This window comes from Brassica oleracea, chromosome C9 (genome assembly GCF_000695525.1).
Source record: "Brassica oleracea var. oleracea cultivar TO1000 chromosome C9, BOL, whole genome shotgun sequence".
NCBI classification, from domain to species: Eukaryota; Viridiplantae; Streptophyta; class Magnoliopsida; order Brassicales; family Brassicaceae; genus Brassica; species Brassica oleracea.
In genome coordinates, this window is record NC_027756.1 from 22,020,910 (window position 1) to 22,034,241 (window position 13,332).

Genomic DNA, 13,332 nt, shown 5'->3' on the forward strand with positions numbered 1-13,332 from the left:
AAATGCCTGAGACAACTCTCCTAGGCTTTTAGTATACTTTGCCAAAGACATTTGTTGTTAAAGGTGCTAAGATAGCTAATAGACTTGTTAGTAATGATTGCTTTCACATTATTCAACCAAAGACATTTGATGTTTGACATATGTTAGCAAATGAGCATTCATCTAGACATAGAGCTTGCTTAGAATTGTGTCTAGGCTTAAGGTTGATAGTTTGATTGATTGTTTGTCATCCTTAGTTCGAAACTTGATCACCCAAGGTCTAATCCCTATACCCATGAGTTCTCTTTTCCCTTAGTCAAGAAAGTATCATTCTGTAATTGCTTTCTAGTATTAGTAGTAGTTTAAAACTCATCTAAATCATTGGTTGCACTTAGATTAAGTGAGTATTTGCATTCTCGGTGCTTTGATATCCCTCAGAACTGGTTCGACAATCACTATACTACAACATTTGTTTTAGGAGCCTTGAAAACTCCTAACATCATTTTATTGAGCTGCTTTGTCAGATAAGGGATTATATTCTGGTCAAATACGTTGTTGTATCTGACTCGTGAAGCAATGGCGAACATATTAATGGTCTTTAAGACTCTTGCTCTTCTTCTTTGAAAAGTGGAGGAATCTGATCTCTTTTGCATATGTGATCTATTGCGATCACATTTAGACAGCTCGAGAAAGCGTGACTCTCATCGTTTGGCAAACATGGAAACATCATGACAGAAAACGGCCACATATCTTCTCTGAATTTGGTTGTTTCTGATCTAGCAAGATCAATGCCATCGCGGCTTGATGGCTCATTTGTTGCGGTATCAGGAACCACATGAGATGGATCCATTTTCGTGCTTACAAGCCTTAGATTGGTTTTTAGCGAAGACACGGAGAAGAGATGGGGGTTGAGATCGATGATGGCAAGTCGTCTCTTTTTTCTGGGGCAGACCGGTTTGCTCGATGGTCTCGGTGAAGTTTTGTCTTCGATCTTCGCGTCGGGTTTGGATAGATCCATATCATCGTTTCATGGTTCAGTAGTATCGATGGTAGCGGAGGTCGGATCCATTCTCGTGCTTTCGAAGCTTAGGATCGGGTTCCAAGTAAGGATGTCTTTTGTCTATCTTCCCCATAGTCGGCGCCAAAATGTAGATCCTAGAATCTACACTAAGTATTTGATAGTGTTTGAGATGTAAAACTGGGGAAGAAAGAACTTCGTGGGAGATAATATCCTCAAAACACAACGATAGAGCTGGATTCGAGTTGACAAGAATGGACTTTATTCTTATGTCGAATAACATCGAGATCTCGGACGAGAGAAAGATCGTGACTGAACTCGTGGTTGAGCTGCCTACGTACCCGTCATGGGATCAAGTCTAAACGTAGTTCAATTATGATCATCTCGGATGAGATGTCGGTTTTGTCGGTCTCGAGCGAGACGTCGGGTTCGTCTTGTTTCGTTCGTCTTGTGTGAGACATTGACTATGTGTAAACGGCATCATATTTACGAGCTCGTGTCGTTTGCATGATCTAGGTTCATCGTTGTGGTCAATGAGATTGTAACATAATGATTCAATAATCATGGAAGTGATTATAAGTATTATGGACGTTTCTCCTATTGAGTGAGGAATCTCTTCAAGTCTCGAGCTCTCTTACCAAGAAGTAGAGAACTCCATTTCTTTTTTAAGTGTGATCTTATGTAGAGGAAGCGTGGTCTCTCCTTCCTCCTCTAATATTATCTCTTCTTTTATTTATGTATTTCTTTTCTTATGAGAGCTTGTTCTCCCTCAAATATGGCCCCCCATTTCGAGAGCTACGTATTTGCTTTTTATAAGAGAAGCTCGCCACCGTCGAACTCGGTATGTTGTTGCACGTGTTCCTTTATTTTAGCCTTGACTTCCTTAATTCTTGGAATGTGTATATCTTTTAGTTAAATAAATGATCTTGGCTCATTCAATAATATCTGAATAAGTCTTTTAACCACTTCGATCTTAAGTCGGTCCAAACGTCAAACCGTTTCTACTAAACTGAGATTTACCGAACCATTAATCAACTTGTTCTTTTGGCGGGAAGGATTATGTGACAAATCATGTATCAACAATGAGGAGGACGAGTTGGGTGAAGAGGAGGTTGCTACTGAGCTAAAAACATTATCGATGAATGCTTGTTTGGGGATTGATTCTCCAAAAATAATGAAGTTGCTGGGCAGAATTAACAATTCTGAGGTGATAGTTATGATGGATAGTGGGGCGTCACATAATTTTATTTCACCTAAGATTGTGAAAAAGCTGCGTTTGACGGTGGGTGAAGATAAAAACTTGGATGTCTTGCTTGGCAATGGGGTGATTGTCAAGGCGTTTGGTGTATGTAAGGTGGTTATGTTCCAGTTGAACAACTCGAGTTTCTCATCTGATTTCATTACATTGGACTTGAGGTCAGTGGATGTTATTCTTGGGGTGCAATGGCTTGAGACGTTTGGGAAGTGTGAGATGGATTGGAAGAAACAAGAGCTCTCTTTTATTCATAACAATGAGCGGGTTACGGTATGGGGTGACAGAAGCTTACATTCTCCTCGCTCGTCTCTTGAATCGTTGCAGTCAAGCTATGCTGCTATGGAGGGAAAGCAAGGTGTTTCTCTTCGTAGTTCTGAAGCCATATCACATTATCTCTAAGGTGCGTCTGCATTGGATGCCTTGTTGTGCTCTTGGGAGGCAGTGTTTACGTTACCTCTACCTCCTGTAAGGGGTAATGAGCACTCGATTCAACTGCTTCCGGGAGTCACGACTGTGTCTGTGCGTCCATACTGTTATCCTCACTACAAAGATGGTCATGGAGAAGATGGTTTCGGAGATGTTGGAGGCAGGAATCATTAGAGCCAGTACTAGCCCTTTCTCTAGTCATGTCTTATTGGTGAAGAAGAAGGACAAGAGTTACCGCTTATGTGCCGATTACAGAGCTTTGAACAGAGCCACTGTCTCTGATAAATTTCCTATTCCGGTGATTGACCAATTGCTGGATGAGTTACATGGCGCCAAGGTCTTCTCGAAGCTTGATCTGTGTTCTGGTTATCATCAGATCCGCATGGCTGAAGGTGATATTGCTAAAGCAGCTTTTCGAACAGTGGAGGGGCATTATGAATTCCTGGTTATGCCATTTGGTTTAACGAATGCTCCTGCTACTTTTCAAGCATTGATGAATAAGCTTCTTAAACCCTTCTTGCGCGACTTCGTCTTGGTGTTCTTTGATGATGTGTTGGTGTATAGTTCATCAATGGAACTTCACTTACAACATTTGGAGGCTGTTCTACGAGTGTTCCAGGATAACCAGTTGTTTGCTAACCAGAAGAAGTGCGTGTTTGGTATGGATCAGGTGGAGTACCTAGGTCATATCATATCTGGTAATGGTGTGGCGACTGACAGTATGAAGGCTGAGGCAATGAGATAATGGCCTATTCCTAAAACCGTGAAGCAGCTGTGTGGGTTCCTAGGATTAACAGGTTATTATAGGAGGTTTGTGAGGAGTTACGGGGTGATTGCTAAACCACCAACCTCCTTACTAAAAAAAGATCAGTTGTTTGGGCACACGAAGCTCGGTTAGCATTTGAGAAATTGAAGGAAGCGATGTGTTCTGCTCCTGTATTGGCCTTACCTGATTTTGAGAAGCAGTTTGTTGTAGAGACAGATGTTTCTGGTGTAGGACTGGGCGCGGTTTTGATGCAAGATAAGCAGCCTATAGCGTTCTTTAGTCATGCTCTCACTCCTCGTGAGCAACTGAAGCCGGTGTATGAGATAGAATTGATGGCAGTGGTGATGACAATTAAGAAATGGAAACATTACTTGATTGGAAGGAAGTTTGTAGTACATATGGATCAAAGAAGTTTGAATTTTCTATTGGAGCAGAGGGAGGTTAATGTGGAGTATCAAAGGTGGTTGGTGCAGTTGTTGGGTTTTGAATTTGATATTCTCTACAAACCGGATGCGAAAATAAAGCGGTTGATGGGTTGTCTAGAAGCATGTGTGGGATGGAAGTTTCGTTGAATACAATGTTGTTGTTGGCGTTGACTTCTCCTTCAGTCTTACAACTTCAGGACATTTATCATGAAATTGAGAATGATCAGTCCATTCAAGTGTTATTGGAGAAGGTGAAGGTCAAGTCTATTGTTTCGGAGAATTATCAGGTGATTGAAGGACGCTTGTGGTATAAAAGGAGGTTGATGATACCAAAGACGTCGAGGTTTATTTGAGTTCTGTTACACGATGCTCATGATAGTGTTATGGGAGGACATTCCGGAGTTTTCAAGACTTTGAAGAGAATTCAACGCTCTTTTTATTGGAAAGGCATGATAAAGGATGTTCAGAAATATGTGGCGGAGTGTGTAATTTGTCAAACGCATGAGACGTCGACACTATCACTAGCGGGACTGCTTCAACCTCTCCAGTTGCCATCACGTGTGTGGGAGGATTTGGCAATGAATTTTATTGAGGCTTTACCGACTTCTCAAGGGTTTAACGTGATCTTGGTGGTGGTTGATAGGCTGAGCAAATATGCTCATTTCTTGAGCCTGAGGCATCCGTTCTCTACGGTTGATGTTGCTAATTGTTTCATTGATGGTGTGGTGCGCTTACATGGATTTCCAGAAAAAATTGTCTCAGATCGTGACCGTATCTTTTTGAGTGCGTTCTGGAAGGATGTGTTTCGCTTGGCGGGAACTCATCTCAAGTATAGCACTGCTTTTCACCCTCAGACTGATGGGCAATCTGAAGTGATTAACCGGTGTCTTGAGACGTATCTTAGGTGCTTCGCTTCGTCTCACCCGCGAACTTGGCACAAGTTTCTTCCCTGGGCAGAATATTGGTATAACACGTCGTTTCACATGGCTTTGAAGACTACTCCTTTTCAGGTGGTGTATGGAAGGGAGCCTCCTGCGATTGTGAAGTTTGAGGAAGGCTCTACATCGAATTTTGATCTGGAGGAGGCCTTACGTGAGCGTGATCGAGTGTTAACTGTGATCAAACAGAACCTGAGTCGTGCTCAAGAGATTATGAAGAAGAACGCAGACAAACATCGTCGAGATGTTTCTTTTGAAGTGGGGTCTTGGGTGTACTTGAAACTCCGTCCTTATCGACAACAGTCTGTGGCAAAGCGGGTTTGTCCTAAGTTGGCTGCTAAGTATTTTGGACCGTACCAGGTGATTGCTCGGGTTAGTCAGCTAGCTTACAAGTTGGAGTTGCCTGTGAATAGTCGAATTCATCCGGTGTTTCATCTCTCAACTGAAGGCCGCTATAGGAGTTGTTAAGGTGGTATGTCCATTGCCTTTGGAGGGTGTTGAAGAGTTGGAGGTGGCTCCAGAACCACATGAGGTGTTGGCTACTCGCTATGATGCACAAGGACATTTGGAGCTGTTGGTTCTGTGGCTGGGTCGTCCTACTCATGAGAACTCGTGGATGTTGTTACAGGTGTTTGAGGAGTTGTATCCTTTCTTCAAGCTTGAGGACAAGCTTGGTTTCAAAGGGAGGAGTATTGATAAGTATAAGAGAGGTTACTTTCGCCAGAAGAAAAGGAATGCAAATGAGGAGCGTGGTGACGTGGAGGAACAAGTGGAGGAGATTCAAAATGAGGAAGTTAATGACGTGGCCACGGAGGTTGAGAAACGAAAGACTGGGAGTGAGCTAGAGTCTTTGCCTTTGGAGCTCAAAGAAGAGGAGAAGGCTCTTTAAATACGAATAGAGTCGTTGCTTTACTCTTTATGCTTGGTATGTTGATTTTAGACGTCATGAGTCTAGAAACGATTGCTATGAGGTCGTAGATGAAAATCGCTATTGCCATGAGATAGTGATTGGAATCTGAACTTGCAAAGCTATTTCTATTATTCAATAAATGAGTACTTCTCTTCGCAAGTCTTTCAAGTTACAAAACTCTATCAGTACATATCTGCCCCAAGCTTTCCTGTTATGCATTAGCTTCTCTGTTTGTTGATACCCTTCCTGACTTGGCTGATGTATTCCGATCACATCTCTAGTTACCGTTGGATTCTCCCAGTACATTGTTTTCGAGATCTGAAAGTAGCCTGTTTTTAAAGAAGTGATCAACACAGCTTTCAGTTTATTAAACTCTTCTTGTACTTGTGATGGCTGATTTGATCAAAAAAAAAAAAAAAAAAAAAAAAAAAAAAAAAAGTACTTGTGATGGCTGCTTTTGTTCTTCTCCTGGTTTGATCAGTTTTGGCAACACTTCTTGGCTTTGAACACAAGAAATGATCTGCTTTGTGACTTGTGGAGATACATCTTTTTTCTCATCAAAGACTCTTATCTGAAGACCTATCCTCTCATCAGCTTTGGCTAAGTAAGCTTTATAGTAAGTACCTTGTGATTAGTCCACACATATTGTTTGAAGGATGGAAAAGGTAACGATTCAAGTGATCAACCACGGCACGCTCTTTAGTAAACTCTGATCTTCTTCACAGAAGAACATTTTGTCATGGTCGTTGCAGTCATGAGCTAGATGGATGTAAAGATGAGACAGAGACGAAACCGAAGACACGTAGATCAGTTTCCTCTTCAGCATATCTCCATGGAAATGAGCTGAGTTTTGAGCAAAGCCACGAAACTGATTAGCTCATGTCAAGTCGTTTGGTAACAACCGAGTGGTGTCTAGGAACGGTTCACAGAATAATAGATCAGCGAACTCTCTCCTCCCTTAACGACCAAGACTCTATCTGTCAACATTGCACACAGAAACGCTGAGGCAATACTTATAACCCGGTTGCCTAATCCACTAAACTCCATCCAAACATACTTGCATCCTTCTGAGTCTAAATCACCGATTTGTTTCGGTTTAAGCAGTCTTTCAGCGTTGGTATATGGTCTGGTTCCTGGTCCACATCGTTTGTGAAGCTCTTCATAAGCTCTATTCTAAGCTTTGAAAGGAGATACAAAGAAGGTTTATACGGTGAAGGTTGAGATTGGTAATCTACTCATGCAAGAATCTTTGTTGAAACCAGACACAAGTAGTCCTCCAAGCAGAGAATCTGATGGAAAAACATTCAAGAAAATTTTATAAAACCCATCACAAAGGCAAAACGTTTTAAACATATTTATAATCTTTTTTCTTTTTTTTTTACACCTTTTGGATCATGATCACTCTGCAAGGTTGAATCATCTGTGGATGTCACATTTGGTTCTGGTTTTATTTGCATGATTCTTGATGCTTCTGCAAAGCCATTCCTTTGATCATACCATTCCTGTCCAAAGATAACTATGATTACTAGCAAAACAGGGAAAATCACCATGAAATAAGCTAGGATCTCAGTGATCCTCATTGCTCCAAACAACCTGTATCTCTTTTCTTGGACGCCAATTTGTTCTTCAGTATGTTTATCAATGGCTTTGGAAATAGATAATCTCCTTCTGGAAGGATACAGATCCATCAAGAAACCCTAAGAATTGGGAAAACGAAAGTATATATCAAATCTAATCTCTTCTCCCTTTCACCCTTCTTCATCTGCTAGATAGGAAACAAAAAAAAGAGTATGAGAAGATGTAAAGACAGTCAGATTCACATTCACTTATAACCTTACCATAAAAAAAATAAGAAACTGAAACTTTGGTAATAAAGACTTTTTGTATTTATCTAATTTGAGCAAATTTCAAAATCACAAATCTTGACTTAATAAATACTCTAATTTAAGAAGATAGAGCGTGTTATACATCATATAATCACAAACAAACAACAGAGAATCATAGTAGCTTAAGTCCCTAGCTTATATCCTCACAATGTCTCACATGAGGAATCAAAAATCCTCTGTCTATCGTAACGATCAACCAAAAGGGACTTTCCCTATAAAGATTTGGTCTCCTTCACAGAAGAACATCTTGTCCATGATCTCCATAGTCATGCATGGACAAGGTGAAGATAAAGAAGAGACGAAAAGTTTTATCTGTCGGCAACCACCTGATTCTTCAGCATATGTCTATAGCAACGAGAGGATTCTTGATTCAACGTATCAAACTGATCCATTTTCAGCTGAAGAACAAACAAAAGGACACTGTTTCAACTAAGCAACCTTGGCCTAAAAAGATACTCAAACTGTTTAAAGGTACTTATTTTCTCAATACCCATTAATGTTTCCTTCAGGGAAACCTTTTGAGTATTTTTCTTGATGCAATAATATTAGGGAGTGGTCAGTTTTTAGTTCTGTTTCTTGGTTTCTTTCATCTCTATATACATGAGAAACTTATGATATTAAAAAAATAAACTCAAAACGAGAAATACATAGTACATCATTGCTTAATGGATTTTCTGCCTCCCCTCAACTAGATAGTAACTCCTCGTCCTAGAACTAACCACAACGTTTAAAAAACAAAACTCACAAGCCACTGAGACTAACATCTCCTTCTTGATCTTTGATGGGTCAGCTTTTGTATACCCAGTCTTCTTTCTTACTCCATGTGAATGAATATAGTTGAATAATCTGACACTAGACAGTTTCAAGACAAGAGATCGAACAACTAGTTGTCTTTGTCGTCATCCTCATCGTAGTTGAACGGTAATGGAACCGTCTTGAATGCTCTGTACTTTCCCACATTGTTCAAATGCTCGTTCTCTAACCTGAAGAAGTTCCATATCCCACGGCGGATAATCTCAAGACTGGCTACAACAGCAACCATCGTCTGTTTATGCATAAAGGAGAAGTTGAAATCCAGCACGGTCTGCACCCACGCAAATCTAAGCAAGACGTTCAAGATCTGCACAGTTTTGTTTTTTTTTTAGAACTAGAAAAATCAGTTTTGATCTATTAAGATGAGGGCTTATAAGTGCACCATTGCGATGAAGTAAACTTTCTTTTGCGGGATAAGGAGTTTATCCCTGAGCCAACGGTTTTTAGAAGTCCTGTTGAGAAGACCCCAGTCCAAGACTAAGTCCCAGTAAGTACAGAAAATGGCAGCAATAGCTGAGAAGATCCCGGCTAACATTCTCCACACAAATTGATTATCCTTGTCCACACTATAAGCTGTCCTTAAGCAGACAGCCACTATTGTCAAGAAGTACTTTATGCCATTGTATCCTTGTTCTGCGTTTTTCTCTTCAAATAGACGTCTCAAGCACTGCACAAGTATTCAGCAAATGTTATAATATGAATGAAGCAGACAGCTAGATTTTTTTCTGAAGGTACCTGAAGGAGACGGCAGACATAAGGGACGACAGCAACAATGAATAAGAAAGCATTGTAGGTGTCTGAGTCAGTGCAAGTGTTTTGTCTGAGTTTGTAATCTCCCCAACCGTAGTGACATATGTAAAACTGGACGCTTCTTAGAGCTTGCACCTGACTTGTTAACTGATCTCCCAACAAGAAATCAGGTAAAGTTACCTGCATGAGAATAAAGGCAAAAAAAAATATCAAGATTTAAGACGAGCCTTTTATTTTTATCATCATCAGTGAGATCCTTTTAGTTTCTGTTCTACCTTGTAGAGAGGAGCAGCAAGGCAATGAAAGAGGCATGTGAGGAAGAACAAGCGACTCGAGCGGTAGAAGATGTTGAATGGTAAGACTAGAACTATAAACATAACCTAGATCACAAAGTAAAACATGTTAGCAATAATGTCATATATTCACAAGCTGGTTGTTTAAAAAAATTTATGGACTTACAATGAGGAGGATAAGAGGAAGAAGTTCGGTTAATGCTTTGTAATCATTAGTTTCAGGATCAACCTCCATGTCAAGATTGGCAATGACACAAAGAAGGGCCAAAACACCAATGCTGAAGCCCACAAGTAGGACTTGTCTATAGCGAAGTTCTGTTCCTTGCTTGAACCCGAATATGAATGAATAGTTCACTCGATACCTCGTCCAGTAGTAAATGTTGGCAGCATACATGAGTATGTGCAGTACAATGAACCCAAACAAGCTGCAAGAACAACAAAGAAGGCAGAGTGTATCTAAACAAACAGTTTTCCACCTTAAAATGTTCGGTACAGATTAGTAGATATAGAGACTAAGTAGTGATTACCTGTAAAGAGGGAACATGGTGTTCATGTACTTTTTGTGGCCATCCTCCTGCAATATGTTCCGGGTGCGTATGATGGCGAAGAGAGCTACAACTAGAGAAAACATGCATCCACCCAAGAAACCTAAAAAACAGAAATCCAAAATTAGAACCTGACAAGCATAGGCTGAAGGAGACAACATAAAATTGGAAGTTTCTTAAATCTAGGTGTTCTCCAAAAGAGAAAAAAAAAAAATCATTTTGAGGTAGTATAAATACGGATTTAAGAGGTTATAATTTATTTATTCCACAATTAATATACAAACCATATAAAAATGTTTTGAGGTAGTATAAAATATGAGTATACCTGTGGAGAATGTAATACGATGTCTCTCTCTTTTAGCTTGAGGTCTCAAGATGTTCATTCCTTTTGTTCTATTAGCATTGGTGAAATGCTTTATGAACGTAGCTTCAACACGCTCCATTAGTCTAATAACCTGTGACGACAATAGAGGAGGAGCAAGAGAAGATCAGTTATTTACAAGATACATAATAAGAATGAATGATCTCAATCAAGTGTACTGAAAAGAAGACATTCTTCTTTCTTTACCTCATCAGAGCCACCAAGGTAAGAGTTATCAATCATTTTCATGTAAGACTTTGTAGCATTCCTCGAAGTGACCTTATCATACTTCTTCAATATCTTGGAAAACGCTAACACATTCAAGAAGCTGTAGCTTTTGAGTAGCCTAAGCTTCTGGTAGAACTCGACGAAGGCGCGTCTGAGCTTCTCCTCGACTCTTCTCAGGTTATCTCTGCTGAACTTGAGCTCCGGGTCCGAGGACTTTAGAACGTGTTTAATTGTGGAACGAGGTGTTTCTTTCGTATTGTTGATCTTGACACGGTCCAAAACCTCGATGGAAGATGGTCTTGCAGCGTTTAGCCTACTTATGTCCTCGTAAACGACTTTATCTTCTTCTTTCTCCACATCATCTTCATCTTCGTCTTCGTCGGATTTACCAGCTTTACTTGATCCTCCTTCCTGTATTGCTTCCAAAGCTTGTGCTCCAAGTTTCACTGCAACCAAAACCGGCATTTGAAATAAATCACATGAAATTTTGAGTGATTCGGTTTACAATGGTTCGATAAAACCGAATCAATCATTTATCAAACCGAAGAAATATATAACCAGAGAGAGAGAGAGAAAAAAATCATTTTAAATGTGGCCACTGTGTCACTGTCAGATAAATCCGGAAGCAATCATCAATTTAACAGCTGTCGCTAGTCGGTTCAACAAAAAGATGTCAATTTAGAAATTTAGTAGGGGTCACGGTTCTATAAACCCGAGAATCAAACCGGTGAGAATGCACAGTCACGGACTCAACTCACTAAGTTAGGTAATTCGACATAAATTCGAAATAATCAAGGCTCAATAATATTACTCGGTAGGCCTGCGACTTTTATCCGAGATCCAGATTGGATCCGAGATTCGATTCGAATCCCTTTCGAAAATCCGAATATCCAGAGGGGCCGAATCCGGATAGTAAAATGTTGGATCCGTCAAAACCGGATCCAGATATTTTAATTTTTTAATCCGGACCGGATCTTTAAGTTTTATTAATAACTATTTTAAAAATAGTAATATCTATATATTAAAATTAATTTTATTTAATATATTTTTATTTTTATAATAGTGTATATAAAGTTTATGTAAATTTTGTAATATTATACATAGAAATAATTAAAAACATTATATATATTTATTTTTAAATTATTTTTAATATTTTATATATATTAATATTATTTTTTATTTATTTTAAAGATCCAAATCCAGATACCCGCCGGATATTACAAATTTTAGAAGGATATCCGACACCCAGATCCAGATAAAGATAGTAAAATTATGAATCCGCCGGATAAAGATCCGGATACTTAAAAATTACCCGGATACCCCCATCTGTCGCAGGCCTCGGTACATAACAATTCTACATAGCCGAAATTTATAATCAATATAACCAGAAAAAAAAAAATCAATTTCAATCCATCCGGTGTTACGGTCCGTGAAAATCGGAATCAATTATCAAGCTATCACTTTCAATTTAGCGATTCCGTACAGTTACGGTTCGATAAAACCGATTAGAATGCACATCACCGACTCACTAAGTTAGGTTACTTACTGGATCTAGCACCGGCGGGAGTAGAAGCTGCGACGGCGGCGGCGGAAATAGAGACATTAGAAGCTAAACGAGTCATCTCCACCGTCCGCACCTCCCACGGCCAACCATCAGGATGCTCCACTTTCACCCTAAACGCGATCAGCGCATCCATCTGTTTGTTAAGCATCACAGCTTCTTTCATCACTTCTTCAACTTTCTCTTTATAAAACTTCTCCACTTTGTTGAACTCGTCGTCTAACCGCCGGAAAAACACCGTCTCGTACTCTCCTCCTTCCTCCGCCGCCATCAGAAACGTCGTCTCGTATCCGTGACTCGCCGAGTGGACCAGAATCGGCGCCGATTTTATTCCTTCCTCGATGTCGTCGTCCGAATCTGAAAATGGACCGATCTGTACACCACCGTGGCCGTGGGGATGTCTCTTTCTCCCCGACTTTGCCAGTAAACCGCTGAATGTTCGGTAAATAGTCAGCTTCCGGTGGAGATGATGGCCGTGACCCTGGGGAGGGTTGTTTTTGCGTTTGAATTTGACGATATCTTTTAGAAGAGATTTGAGATGATTGTAGTCCATGTAAGCTTCGTGCCACTCCGGCACCATCTGCGACGAAAATTCTTTCCCGAACTTCATTAGTTCCGGTTTCCTTTGTTGTTTCTGTGTCTGAAGAGTGGTTAAGAAAACAGGAGTACTTATAGGGATGTGTTAATCAGTGACAGGTCGCAGTATCTATGTTTCATTATGTATTGATTTAAATAAAAATGGCAATGTGTATCAATTTTTGATATGGTTGAAAGTTGTTGAAAGTGGAAACCCATTCACCAATGTTTTCAGAAAAAGTTAACCAAAGCGCGTGGGAACTGCCCCCACGGACATCAAACATATTTAGAAACGAATAGAATAGGCAAAGCTGATTATTTTAAAATAAAATTTCGATAGTAATCCGAATTATTCAAATAAAAAGATTGAGAAATTGGAGTTAGTAGCCTTTTTATAGCCACCTTTTTATTATTTTTTTAAAGTGCACATGAGGTTTATATAGTTGCTACTGTATTAAAAAACTAATTTAGATTTAATCTAATCGACCAAATTATAAAAAACGAATTAGTGCATTAAATTCGTCAGAGGGCCCATTAATAGAGTTCTCCATGAGGCGGACCAAAAAAAAGTGACATTAACGAGTCTTTTAATAGTAGAAGAA

The 13,332-nt window shown here is 39.7% G+C and overlaps 2 protein-coding genes across 2 annotated transcripts in view; both read right to left on the minus strand.

Moving 5' to 3' along the window:
• The window catches only part of LOC106314567 (fucosyltransferase 2), a 21,254-nt gene extending 13,849 nt beyond the window's left edge, over positions 1-7,405 (minus strand). The window contains 8 exon segments of the mRNA XM_013752422.1: positions 5,911-6,110; positions 6,160-6,336; positions 6,338-6,397; positions 6,400-6,665; positions 6,668-6,887; positions 6,890-6,946; positions 6,948-7,006; positions 7,102-7,405. Of these exon segments, the coding sequence (XP_013607876.1) occupies positions 5,911-6,110; positions 6,160-6,336; positions 6,338-6,397; positions 6,400-6,665; positions 6,668-6,887; positions 6,890-6,946; positions 6,948-7,006; positions 7,102-7,405 (1,343 nt within the window).
• A 797-nt stretch (positions 7,406-8,202) lies between these two features.
• Positions 8,203-12,916, minus strand: LOC106313138 (phosphate transporter PHO1 homolog 5-like). Its single transcript, XM_013750878.1, has 9 exons — positions 12,140-12,916; positions 10,573-11,039; positions 10,330-10,459; positions 9,987-10,107; positions 9,626-9,884; positions 9,442-9,546; positions 9,152-9,346; positions 8,799-9,083; positions 8,203-8,723 (listed from the first exon to the last, which is right to left on the minus strand). The coding sequence occupies exons 1-9, from the start codon at positions 12,762-12,764 to the stop codon at positions 8,487-8,489; spliced, it is 2,424 nt and encodes an 807-aa protein (XP_013606332.1). The 5' UTR covers positions 12,765-12,916; the 3' UTR covers positions 8,203-8,486.
• Positions 12,917-13,332: the final 416 nt, after the last annotated feature.